Source organism: Nylanderia fulva, unplaced genomic scaffold (assembly GCF_048542155.1).
Source record: "Nylanderia fulva isolate GAGA-0341 unplaced genomic scaffold, ASM4854215v1 Scaffold28, whole genome shotgun sequence".
In the NCBI taxonomy this organism is placed as follows: Eukaryota; Metazoa; Arthropoda; class Insecta; order Hymenoptera; family Formicidae; genus Nylanderia; species Nylanderia fulva.
Genome location: NW_028190347.1, coordinates 899,360 through 913,615, shown reverse-complemented (window position 1 = coordinate 913,615; position 14,256 = coordinate 899,360). Strand labels below are relative to the sequence as shown.

The following is a 14,256-nucleotide window of genomic DNA, read 5'->3' as shown; positions in this document are numbered from 1 at the left end:
TTCTCGACATTATTTAGTAAGCATTAGTAAAACAGAACCGTTTACATTTGAAGAACATCATTATATTTAACAAATTTTATTTAACTGTTTTGAAAAAAGTTGGTAAAATTTTATTTATATGTAATCTTGATGATTATGTAAATCTTGTGTGTTACGTAAGCTTCTAAAATTATATATGATATTTTTTTATATATGATATGAGCTTCTGAAATGTTTGTTAAACTCTGAAGACATTTATTACTTTTATCTATAATCGTGATTATCTTTAGCGCAGTAAATATGAAAAGAATCTCTTGATGTTGACAGCGCTAAATATTTTATACTCGCTCTTTAACTAAAATTGATGTTTACACCACCTTATAGCGTGCTTACAGTTGACCTTTACATTATGATGAGACCCATTCGCGATCTCCCGATAGCGTACGTGCGTTATTATGCCCCCATTATTTGCGTGACGACCTATGAAGGCATGTTACGCGCAGCATGCGCTATAAACACGAAATTAGAGATGGAAATGTCTACTAAAACGTGGCAAGATTTAAAATTAATATATATGAAATTATATATATTTATATATAATGTGTAATTTTATATGCAATATGTTATATTTACACGTACTATTTTCTTTTATATGTAATGTAAATCGTTAAAATTTACGAGGCTATATATATAAATATATCTTTTTAAAATTTTTAATACACGTGCGCGTATATTTGTTTTTTAATGTTTAAAAGAGGATAATCAATAATATTTATTAATATTTCGCAATTAATAAATATTATGTGAATCAACGTTAAAAATTATGTTTAGAAAAAGCATTAAATTAAATATTTAATTCACGACATTATAGTTTAATTTCACATTTATTATATAGTACAAAGCTTTTAAATTACACAGGCATTTTGAATTATATTGAAATCGTTTCTATAATAAATTCCAAAGAGACTCGCGCTTTAAAATATAACAATAATTTATTAATCTAAAAAGATTATATGTATGTATTTATTTTCCAGACGAAACAAGGTCAAGATAATCCATTATCCTTTATTCTCTCGCGACACACAAATCAATCGTTTCATATAGAAAACAGAGTATGTATATAAAACTTATTTCACAAAGAAAACATTAATCACTATAAATGATAAATTATCAGAAATTGATAATAATTGTGAAGTTTATTTTTGAATTTTTCAAAGTTGACACATCAGTTCATATATACAAAGATAAAATTGTAAAATAAGGAGAACAGTATAAACAATATATTCGGGTGACAAGTAATAACAAAACGATTTAAAGAGCATAAACAAATAGCATATTTTAAATAAAGCGACGTACATCTTGGGACTCGAAACTAAGGTGTGCAGACATGCGAGTTGAAAATACGCGAGCAAGTCTTTGAAGCTGCCGCCGAGAAGTATCAATGACGTCTCGCTTCATTGCCCGCGAATTCAACCATCTATAAGTCCGTCGTCGTAAACAAGCTGCACGCGTTCGGCGAAATGAAAACAAAAGGAAGGGAGAAAGAAGGAAAGGCCACTTTGCTTTCAATTTTCTTGAAAGCTTTCGCGCGCTATACACATTATACGTGACGCACGACCTCAACTGCGGCAGAAAACTCGGCGAGACGTTGCGCGCTGCGTGTCAAACGGATATACGCATGTATATGTATTAATGTCCTTTCTCGCTCGCGTCGCTTCGATTTCACAGCTCCTATCTCTTTGATTTGTACTAAAATACTTTGACCGCGCGCATTTATCGCTCAACGGAAATGTCTTTTTTTTTCTTTTATAACGAGATGATATACGCGCAGCTGGCGACATGAAGTAATTAAAATAATTTGACGCTTAAATCTGCAAAGATCCAAGAGTTCAAGGATCACAGTTTGAAGTATTTAAAGATTTAAACATCAGCGTTTCATATGATTACATGTGTGAAGTTTATGATACTTGCAACAAATCTCCGATGCTCGGTTGACACAATAGTCTACAAAAATTTAATGCATATAATATAATTCTATGCAAAAAAATGCAATAAATATCTAGATTCGATAGTAATCAAAATAAAATAATTTTAAATAACATTACACATTCCTTTTGTATGTCATACTAATAAGATTTGATCGTGTAATTTATTAATCCAGCGTAATTATAAAATTTTTGATTTATGCAAAGAAAAATCCCACTTATATGTTTTATAATTTATTTGTTGCAGGAGCGTTGAGACGGTGGACGACGGCTCGGTGACTACTAGTGTGACGGTCGCCGAAGTCGCTGATACGCAAGAGCAGCAAACGCAACAACCGCCGCAATCTAAAGCTAACGTCGGAATTGGCCGACGGGTTAATAATCATAACGCTGCTTTGAGCAACGGCAACAGTATCAGCAACGTCGGCCGTGTCACGCCGCGCAGCCACATGGAGCAGGAGAAGCGAATACGGCGAGAAATCGCCAACAGCAACGAGCGACGTCGTATGCAGAGCATCAACGCTGGATTCCAGTCGCTTAGGACTCTGCTGCCGCATCACGAAGGCGAGAAGCTGTCAAAGGTAAGTCTCTCTCGTGTAGCTTTTACATTAACCTCTGACCGGAGTCGTGTGAATCTCGAGCATTTGTTTCAAATCAAGTCATGATTTATTTTCCACAATGAAAATACATAAAATTAATAGAAAATATATATTAAATTAAATATACATTATATGCATTTTAAATAAATTAAATATGCATTATATGCATTTTAAATAAATTAAATGTACATTATTAAAAGTAAATTAAATACACGTTATATGTATTTTATATTAAATATATCTTATAATATAAATTGAATATAAAATTGTTGTATATGTATGTATATAAGCAAGATCTATATGAATATTTGATTTAATAAATTTGATATATAAGTTTTTTATAATATAATTTGTAAAGTACATCAAATTTGCATTTTTTTTTAATTGTGATGAATCAATGAAAAATCAATTTTTGCACTCCACGACTCTGGCTCAGGGTTTTAAAAATACGCATTTATATCATGATTTCGTACGAAAAGTCGAGTGTGCCTATAGAAAAATGTGTGTGGCATACTTGGCATCGTATATAATAAATTTTTGGTTGAAATGAGAATTGTATCCATGTGGAAAGTATCATCGCCATATTTCTCGTAGTCGCTTGCTCATTTAATCATGAATCACTAAAAAAAAGAACTGAAAAACACTTCCTCCAATGAGTTTTATCTGTGCTGGAGGAAGAATCGATCCAGCTTGAATAATGATGATCGTCCATTCATTGCCTCGTGCTCATGTCTTTCCATGGATACATTAGAAGGAATGCGTAATTATTTGCATGCTTTTTGAGAGAGAAAAATATTCGATCAAATGTCAAGAAATTAAATTCTATAAATGTTTTAATTATTTTCAAAAAACTGATTTCTTTAAGCATTTGTTTTTATGATAATCCTGAGGTATAAAAAAACATGGATTTAATTTTATCAAAAGACTCCGCGTAGTCTGAACAAAAATTGTTGCATGAGAATAATTCGAGTCTTAATGCACGATTGCTTATATTGTGCAAGCAGTGTTTCATTATCACAATCGCAAAATATCGTTTCTTTTTTATTGCAATGCATCCAATTTTGGAAAATTCTCATTTCATTCCATATGTACAAGATGTGGCGTACACGAAATCTTTTTTATGCCGCACACACTAATGTACTGAAAATCTTGCGATATTATCGTAGAATTGCAAAAGTGGTGTCACGCCTTTATACTAGTACCACCTTGCGATTTTGATTGCCCCCTCGAACAATATTTAAGACTTGAGAACTCCTACGACGAGCTCAATCGATATGTGACCATTTCGGATCGTTGGGTCGTTGTGCGAGTATATGAGCATTTAATAGTCTGACCCAAGTGAAAGTGAAGGAATAATAACATTGTTTTTCGAGAGATTATATCAATAATCTCCTTAAATAAATTTGCAACTTTAATTTTATCGAAGATATTCGATAAAATTTACTTCTTTAAAATGCCTTGAGTTTTAATTAATTTTTAAATGCATTTAATTGGCTATTACATCTTATCTATCTTTGAACAATAAAATATATAAAATACGACGTTGGAAGAAAAATAAAATATTGATAATTATCAAATAATAAACATGCATTTAAAGATTAATTACTTACGACTTAATTTAGCAATATTAGATTTTATACAAAACCATACAAGAAAAGTAACGATGATAACGAAATAATAATGCCGTGAAAATCCGACTATGGGATCAGTATTGCATGATTTTTTGTCTTGCAAAATATATATATATTTTTTAAATATAAAGGCCTTCGATATCTATTAGCGAGCATAATATTGATCACTCTTCGTTCGGTCATACAACTCAAAAAATACCATTGGCATGCAATAACGCTCATTGAATACATAAATGAGTCATTATTTTATTCTTTATCTAATTTTGCACGTAAACACAGTGCTAAAAAAATGTAAAAATTTCTCTGCATTTTCGCCAAATAAGGAATCTCTTGGTATGTATTTAAAAAATAATTTTAATCGTTATTTAAAGAACAAACACACACATCGCGCTTCAGAATGGCGTTTTGGTACCATCCAATCGGAAGAGTTTTATTATATTAGGGCCAACACGCACGACATCGGGTCGGGTCAGGCTGACACGTGGACCGGAAATGACGGCCTACCTCTCTTTGACAAGGTGAATTCGTCAATAAAGCTCAATCGTCTTTTTTGCGTTTTGACGCCGTGATATTACGTAAGCCGTTGTCGGCGGCTTTTATGAATCGCCGCTCTTCGGCTTCGGTTAATTTTAGCATGTGAAAGTCGGTATCCGATCCCACGTTGTTAAACTAAACCCCCGCACAATAGGTTTGGGCTTTAGGCACGCAGGAACTTTAATCATTAAGCCCCACGTCGTGTGACAGCGTCCGTTTAGTTTTTATACGTCGGCACATTGACGTCATTGACGCGAGTATCAGCTGATGAACAGTTCTCACATTGTTGGTTTTTTTTTAACCTTGTGAAATAATATCATGATGACCGAAAGTTTATAATAGTCATAATTTGCCAAAATAATTGAATGATTTTTTTATACTAATATAATACGCGTTATTTTTTTTCATTCTATTGTAAAGTTTATCCTTTCTTTAAAAAAGGCATGAGTGAATTTAATTTTAATCGAAGTATCGAGACCTCTTTTCTGCGATGCTGGTTGGTTAACTCGAAGTTTGCTTCGCGGCTTGAATCACAATCAAGTCGTTTGAACATTTTACAATTTGCGGTTAAACTTAATATTATTTTAATTTGCCGAGTTCCTATTATGCACATAATTTTGTTAATATCGAATTTGTATTATGTATTAAATTTTAATTCACCGAAATACTATTATGTGCATAATTTTGCTGAATTTCTATTATGCACATAATTTTAATTTGCCGTATTTTTTTTATGTAAATAATTTTAATTCATTGAATTTCTATTATGTACATAATTTTATTGTATCATAATTTATTCTTGAATTTTTATTGTGTACATAATTTTAATTCTTGAATTTCCATTATTTTTAAATTTTGATTTGCCAAATTTCTATTATATACATAATTTGTATTCTTTAATTTTTATTATATATTTATAATTTTAATTCATCAAATTTCTATTATGTACATAATATTAATTGGCCGAATTTCTATTATGTACAATTTCAATTATTACATGATGGAAATTCGGCGAATTAAAATTATGTAGGTATACATAATAGAAATTCAAGAATAAAAATTATGTATATAATAAAAAATTAAAAATTAAAATCATGTGCATAATAGAAAGTCGGCGAATTAAAATTATGTTCATAATAAAAATTCGACGAATTCAAATTATGTACATAATTGAAATTCGGCGAATTAAAATTATGCTGTACACTTGATTATATTATTTATTTACGCGTTGAAAACTCCCGCGCGTAGTAATTTTCTGGGAGGGAATTATCTGCAGTGACTTCTCTTTTTTTTCAATTAACTAATATTAAAAACTAATATTGAGAAAAATAGAACTGACCTGAGGAAAAATAATACTAATATTAGGAAAATAAAACTATAATAATATTAGGGAAAATAATACTACACACTTAGGAAAATAACACTAATATTAGGAAAAAAGTATTTTTGGCAAGTTCTAAAGTGTTTTAAAAGTTAATATAAAATCGAGAAATGGCGCGCGCGTTTTCGTTGTTCTAGTACTAATATAATACCCGTTATTTTTTTTTCGATCTATAAATTTGTTTATTATATAAAATAATACATTTTGTCATAATTCTTAAATTGTTTTTTTGCTACGCATAATTGATATAGCTTATGTTAATGCGAGTTTTATACAATATTAGTAAATCTAAACAAATTTATTTATTCGAGAAAAAAGTCAAAATCAGGAGGATAATCAGTTAGCGCTGCTGGATATGAAATACCTTCGAACCTTCGTAAATTTTTACCTGCGAGTTTGTTCCTGTAGCCTTGTGCAATCTCTGAAGTAAGGTCGAGCGTGGGAACGGACCGTGGCACTCTACTACTTTACAAACAACGTAAATAATATTAAGTCAATCGTATGAAAATTGCATTTTTTGACAATTAACGTATACGCGGCATTAATTATTTATCTACAAAATTTACTGAATTTTTTATCCATGAATTTATTAAATTAACGGAAACCCAAATTCTTCAATAAATTTTTGTATTATAATATTGGATTTAAATTATGAGCAGTGAATTTTGATGAGTTTTTTAACAGTGAGGTTGAGAATATTATGTAATGAAATCATATTATTTATTTGATTTTACGTGGACTTTAATAGGCTCATAATTTGAAACCTTAAAGACTTGATATAAAGATATTTAATTGAAAACTCGTAAGAGACGTGGATTTTTGAAGCCATAAAAATTGAGATTGAGAATATAGGGGATAAATGTGGAAATCAGCCATGCTGATAAAATTTCGCCAGCTTTAAAAACAGCACAACGTAAAAATTGCGTAACTTGCACGCGCTCAGACAACGCGGTCACGTGGAGATCAAGAGTTAATCGAGTATTTAACAGGGAATGTGGACTGCGCGAAACGAAACGAGATGAGGCGTCAAACACCGTGCCTCGTGAGACGATTAAAGGTAGGCACACAATGCGCATGTGTGTCAGTCGGGACAAGAACCTCGAGAGTGGCGTGACTCGTAATTGGCGGTGTGAACTAACAGCTGATCTCGCGCCGATCGCAAGCGCAAGTCTGCGTAATCAAGCACGTGTCGTATTCGTACGTACGCGTTGTTGCAATCATCGTCATATCATACGTACCACGTCGTATTTATCTTCTATCAGCAGTGTCGTAAAATATATGGTTTTTCCCTTATTTTCCTCTTCACATATAAAATTCATAGAAAATTCTCTTATTGATTATAGCATTAAAAATTAAAACTTGTACGATTAATCTTCATATTTTGCTTCCCGACTTACCGTCATATTATAGTACTTTGCATTAATATACATTTTTAAAATATAATTAAATATTAGTCTTAATATCCTAAAAAATTGTTCATATATATCTAGTACGTGATAAATCTTATTTTATCGTACGAAGATATTATTAGATCGCCAATTTTACTCGAAGTACTATTTAGCCGGCAGCTCGCGGAAACTCGTTGTTTTTCAACAATGTTATGCCATTAAAAGGCACTCTAATTACATCGCGCGCGATTTCTGAAATTCTTCGTGACTTCGAATGATAATATATATACGTGCACCGGTTTCGTTCGCCTCTGCGTTTATGCGATAATTCATATACATATATATATATACGGATGTGTGTGCGCACTTTCGCAACGCGATATTTCGCGAACCAGTCGGCCGACCACATGGTTCAATTCCCACGCATTTCTCTTGTGCTCTTTCTCTCTCACTCTTTCCTCCTCGTTCCCTTCGATCCCAATCTTTTTTTCGCCCCCCTTCCTTCCGTTCACCTTCCTCTATCTTTATCTCGCTCGCCTTCATCGTCGGGCCTGTCCCTTCTTTCTTGGCACCGCTGCGAAGGCCAAACCCGGATAAGCGAAATTCGCACGAAGCCCTGGCCCACTGAGGGAGAGTTGTCGGCCGGCTCTTTGGTAATATTAACGAGCCCACGATCTTTAAATGCGAGAATGCTCGATTGCTCTTAACTTCTTTCTTCTTACTTCCTCGTGATGGAGAAAGGCGCGATCGGTTTGAAAATACGCTTGCGCGGATAAACTTAAAATGAAAAATTATTTGTATCCTTTATCTTCTCTTTCCTTTTTTTTTTTTTTACGAATAAATTTGCATTTGAAATTGTTTCGACCATTGGTTATATATCCATCGAGCTGTATATTAGTTAACTTCTTTGAAACTTTTTTGTTCTTAAGATTGAAATTGCTTGCACTGTTAAAATTAATTTTCTATCAAAAGTGTGAAAGATATAAATTTTTGTTTTGTTAATTTTATTAAGCATGCAGAGAAATTTATATATATATATATATGTATAAATTTTCGTTTCGAAATCTATGTAAATACATTTAGAGCTCTTACAATTCCGAATTCTCGAATTCTAGGGATATTCTCCGTTCGAGAAGATGATATACGATCGTACGTTTCTTTTTGGATATTCTCGATTCTTTTGTGCGCAGGAGGGCACAGCACGCATCGAAAACGAAATAAAAGGAGGGCGCGCGCAAATGAGCGCAGACGCCTCGACCCATTTTCATTTAGCGCTCGCGCTCTCTCTCTCTCTCTTGCCAGACAGAAATAAAAATAAACCGCCTCTACTGTTCTCTTGTGCCTTTAACGAAACTCGATTCGAGGCTGCCGCGCCGCGGCTAAAGAGAGCATTTTGTGCGCGTAATTACGTTTCACGCCGCGTGGGAGAGGCCGGCTTCGATCGATTGCAATGCCTGAATTTGACGTGGACTCTGCCAATCCTCTTATTTTTGGAATTTAATTTTTACACATATTTTGTGATAAACTGCTTATATCATATTTCAATGAGATGTCACTTAAAAAATGAATTTTACTTATATGTATCTTAATATAATTTAGTTATATATTTTAACAATTTAAATAGATGCCCCATCAGCAATATATCAAGAGATAAAAAGTATGTATCGTATAATCATATACGATGTATGTAATATCACATAAATATCCTAAAAATAGGTTCCAATTTAAACATGAATAATTCTTTAGAGTCATTTTATTAGCCCTCTTGATAGTAAAAACAAATTAAACCATTGATGACATACAGAACCTCAATCTTGTTAATTTCTAACGAACAAACGTTTCCATTCCATTTTCTCGAAAGTTCTCGAAGCAGGAATTTCACGGCGCACAAGAAAGATAAAGAGATATAGAAGGGAAGAGAGAAAGAGAGAGACGAGGCCTCTCGCAGTTCTCATTGAGAGTCGTCTCCTCGTAAAGAGACTGCGTCGGGAAGCATCGTCGGGTCGCATGGGCTGCATTCATTTCCATGAACTCTCGACGCCAGCTTCGAGGTTGGGTCGTGTCCCTCTTGCCTTCGCCTCACTCTCATCCGTCCTCTTTCTGACCGCAGACGGTTACTCGCTCTATCCTTTCCTCTCCTTCTCTTTCTCACTCTCTTTGTGCGAGATGTATATATTATTCTTTCCCTCCTTTGTCGTTCCCTCGCGGTGCAGCTCTCTTGGTGGTAGGCAAGGACGGCGGGAACCCAGACATCACGTGCTTTGTCCACCACAGAGGCTCGTCTTTTCTCTCTCCAAATCCCCGATAGTACTACGAGATGCGCACATAGACATGTGCACATATAAGTAGCGGTTACGCGACGTAAGACTTGTTTCGTATTTTGCGAGAATGAAGTCGTATAATACAACTGTTCATCTCGAGTCTTTGCATGTGAGCTTTCTGATTACAAATGTATGTAACAAAATGTTGTTATTTTATATACATGTGATTATATAAAAAATCTTGTATATTATGAATTCGTATGAAACACAAATATGTTGCTTTATATTACTGATATATATGCAAAAATTATTTTTAATTACCTAAAAAAGGTCATAAAATGTTAATTAGACATTTATTATATAGAGAAGAATGCATTACTTAAAAATTTAATTAGTAGAATAATTATTTCTATGACTGTTTTGTATTTCACGACTTCAATTATGGCACGCGCTACTGCAACACTCTGGAAATTGCTACAAGATTGCATACATTAGACAGCTGTTGTACGTGCAATCGTTGCTGCAATTAATTATATGTAAATAGAACCTTCTCTCTCTCTTTAATTTATACAAGTCTTATATGCTTGAAAGAGTCTAATTTTTATATGATGATTCTTGATTTTTAATGTCAAAAGTAAAACATAATGCAAAATCTTTAGAATCTCAAATTGATTGGTATTTTTAGTAATGGGCATGATGGCACATGAGAAATTTAATTCTAGTAATAAAAATGCTGAAAAGCGGAGATACAAAAGTATTGTAGTATATTGTCACTAACATATACTCATTAACATATTCATAATCTTTTTAATATTTAACAAACATTTTTATTCCATTTTTTGTGATTGATTATAAATTATCCATTAATGAATTTTAAGATACGTGAATAATAATTATCTCCTTCTTTACATCGAAATTTTAATCACCGCGCATAATTTAAACAACTTCTCTTATTTTATATATTCAAATAATGGACAGTTTTTTCCAGAGTCAATAATTTAGTCTTTCTTAAGGATTAAAGATCGTTCTTTTAGAAACTATAATTTGTTACGTATCTAAAAGTATCTTGGACGAAAATCAAGGTGTGCCATGTGCACCTTGATACTCCCATCCAATCTTTTTTATACCAATATGGTTTCTCGCATGTTACTTTTGTTGCTTGACGCGATGGACCAAACGGGTGGATCCCCTGAAGCATCTGGGTTATTTTGTTATCCCTTCTTCCTCTTTTTCATTCCAGCTTTCCTTTCTGCTGGCACAGATCTTGCACACCCGTCCCTTTATTCCCTCCTTTTTTTTTTTTAAACCGGTACAACTTTGGCCGATTACAGCTGTTGATTTATATAAGCTGTCTTGTTTACATACTTCTCTTTTTTTATTTTATAACGATGAAATATATAATTTAAACATGTGAAAAAATTGAACAATCGATCAGATCAATCGTGACATTACGATATATTTTCGAACGAAGAGTGAATTTTTCAAAATAAGAGTTTTAGTATTGCCTTCTTCGAACGTCATGTCGAGACAAACAGATAGCTGTTAAACTTTCGCCGCTATTATCTTTTTCATACGAATATGAGAGATGTGCCGCGAAGCAAAATACACCACATACTTCTGCGGTTACAACACAGTTCGTTACGCGAGACTGCGACTTCGATTTTCTCGCAAATTCCTAATGACAAATCACATCCTGTTTAAACAGATGGAGATAATGCTTATGAGATACAAACAAAAACGATATTTGAGAATGAAATCAATTCTACTATAGTAGTATCAATTCGTTAAAATTATTATTATGAAATAACTTCTCATTGATGTAAGATAAAATAAGATTCGGCAAAGATACAATATATTCATCTCGATACAAAATAAAAAATTTCTAATATGTCTGTATTTAACTTATAATAATTTCTATTAAGAACGCGAAAGATATATAATAACAAATATTGCAAGACTACTTTCTCTTAATTTTAAAAGGTGTTCTTTGGTTTTATATGAGTATCCACTCAATCCACGACCTTTAATCGGTTAGTTCAATCTCTCATCTGTTCCGTAAATTATAAACACAGTTGCGAGTTTCGCTCGTTAGAGTTATATAAGGCAAGAGACAAATTGTTCTCACGCCGGAAGTAGTATTTAACGTCGGTGTCAAGACATGTTCGGTGAAGGCTAATAATAAACTGTCAGCGCGGGATAATTGTTCGGAGAAAAACAGCTCGTTAAATATTAACGTTCAGCAATTTTCACAGCTCTTGCGTAAAACCGGCGGAGCCGGCGAATAACGCCGACGGTATTGTTTATGCGACGAATATGTATACCTATGTACGAATATGCCCCTGCGATCCATTTCGCGCTCGTAAATTTGTGCGCGAACCGCGTAAATAAATCGCGCACGTGCGAGCCGTGCCGGATCAACGGCAACTCCCATGCTTTGTCACGTAACAGTGCGAGCAATAGATTGCTCTAGTTATTAAAAGCGCGTCAGACCGTTTTAGTTACAAGCGAGCCGAACATTCTGAAGGGCACTTTCGTGCGAGTTTACTCAGAGTCTATAAGATTTATTACTGAATTTACTTCGTTATATTTTAGCATAAAATCTATTTAGAGTGAGAAGCAAATCCCATTTTGGCCTTCTAAGAAGCGTGAAAAAGCGTCTCTACAATTCATTTGACGATACATTTCTTGCACAATCTATTTTGTTATCTACGCATAATTCAAAGAAAACAGAGTTAGTTTATACGTTTTATGCTTTTTCTCTATTTTATTATTATAGCTTTCACGGTACTATATATAATTTTAATTAAAAAAATAAATTCTAAAAAAAAATATGATTTGCATATTATTCATTATACAAATTTTTAATCGAGGGAGCGATTGGTTTATAGTTTATTGCATTAATTCACATTTAAGTATATCTTATTTTTTTTGGAGCAAATCATAATATATGTGTTTGATAAAAATTTTGAAGTGTGTCATTGTACAGGTCTTTCTCATCGTCGACCTGTCCCTAGACACACCTTCGAGTCAAGAGTCATCAGTTGTATTTATAGAACGTAACTCGGTGATTGCATTGCCGTTTGCTAGTAACAAGCCGCCCTAATGACGCTATTGTCTGTTGCACCTGCATCCCCGCTATCTTATGCGCTTTATCTTTTTCCACCGGTCCACGTGACTTCTCAGCCCATATGCGCTTCCGATTCTTGCACGTTCTTAATCTCGATTAACACTCGTTTCTATTTGAGTAACGACCGATCTTGGTAATTCAATTCTAATATAAATTAATTATACGAATTCACGTAACTTGCGATAAGCAGTTTCCATCGTCGTTTTTGTTGCGCGCGAATTATTTTCCGTCCTTGTATACGATACACGAAGAAATAGGACGATGATAATCATCTCTTATTCGTGAGAAAAAAATAAAAAAAAAAACGGATGCGAGAGAGGCACGATGATTCTTTCTCTTCTCTTAATTACTTTTAATTCGCCTCCCGTGATTTAATCGCGCCGCCGGGATCGTCGCAGGGTTCACTCGTAAAAGTCGCGGACGTCAGCGATACGATAGCTCGCAATTAATGGATAATCCGTCTTTCTCTTTCGCACCATCTTCACAAGCGCGCGCTTCTCTCTCTTTTTCTCCTCTCTTTCTGTCGGCGCGTTATATTAACTCGCGATGATGACACAGTATTCGTTAGTGCCACACTATCATGGAGGGAAGCAAAGAAGAGGGAGAAAGTCGGGAGCGACGGGTATGCCCGATCATCATTATACGGCGTTTATATAGTCGGCCGTATTTATCGTGCCGACTATGGAATGCGACAGTGTGATGTACGGCACGTAGTAGGCTCGGCAGAAATGTTCTCGCGCGCGATTCCTTCCTCACACGTTTTCGCCACGTCGCGTTGCCTTGCTCGTCGTGATGTATAAGTTTACACGATCTCCCTCGTCGCGTAGAAGACACGTAAGCGCGAACTTGCGGAAGAAAAATTCCGCGCCCCCGACGCGGAAATAGAGATTCACTCACGTGTAATTGACTGGTATATTAAATCGAATTTATTCCCTTGCACACAATATTAAATTATATTTATACAAACGCCAAAAAATATAAAAAATTTACATTTAACAACAGAAAAATCTTCTGAGGACAGTTTTGCGGAAATGTTATACGAGAATTTTGAGAGATTCTCGTGAGAATTTCTCTCATCTCTAACGCTCTCATCTAGAAAAAAATTCTTTTATCAAACTGCTAAAAATGTTAAGTGTTAATCTCATAAAAGGTGATTTATGGTACGGACAGTCTCGTGGGTTACGCACACGCGTGAGTATATACGCGTTCGTGATAATCGTATGTCGGCCCTACGGAGCAACGCGCCCGTATAACCAAGCTTGCGACGGTCGTAACGCGCTTGGATACTTGAAATTGCAGTCGTTTCATTGGCCGTCATCGTATTATAACGATAGGAAGTTACACGAAAGTGGAACAAAGGGGAAAAAAGCG

General features: G+C 34.1%; 1 protein-coding gene across 1 annotated transcript in view; it reads left to right on the top strand.

Moving 5' to 3' along the window:
* crp (transcription factor cropped) overlaps positions 1 to 14,256 on the top strand; it is a 140,025-nt gene that overhangs the window by 16,703 nt on the left and 109,066 nt on the right. The window contains exon 2 of the mRNA XM_029313389.2: positions 2,212 to 2,545. Within this exon, the coding sequence (XP_029169222.1) occupies positions 2,212 to 2,545 (334 nt within the window). The remainder of the gene's footprint in view (positions 1 to 2,211; positions 2,546 to 14,256) is intronic.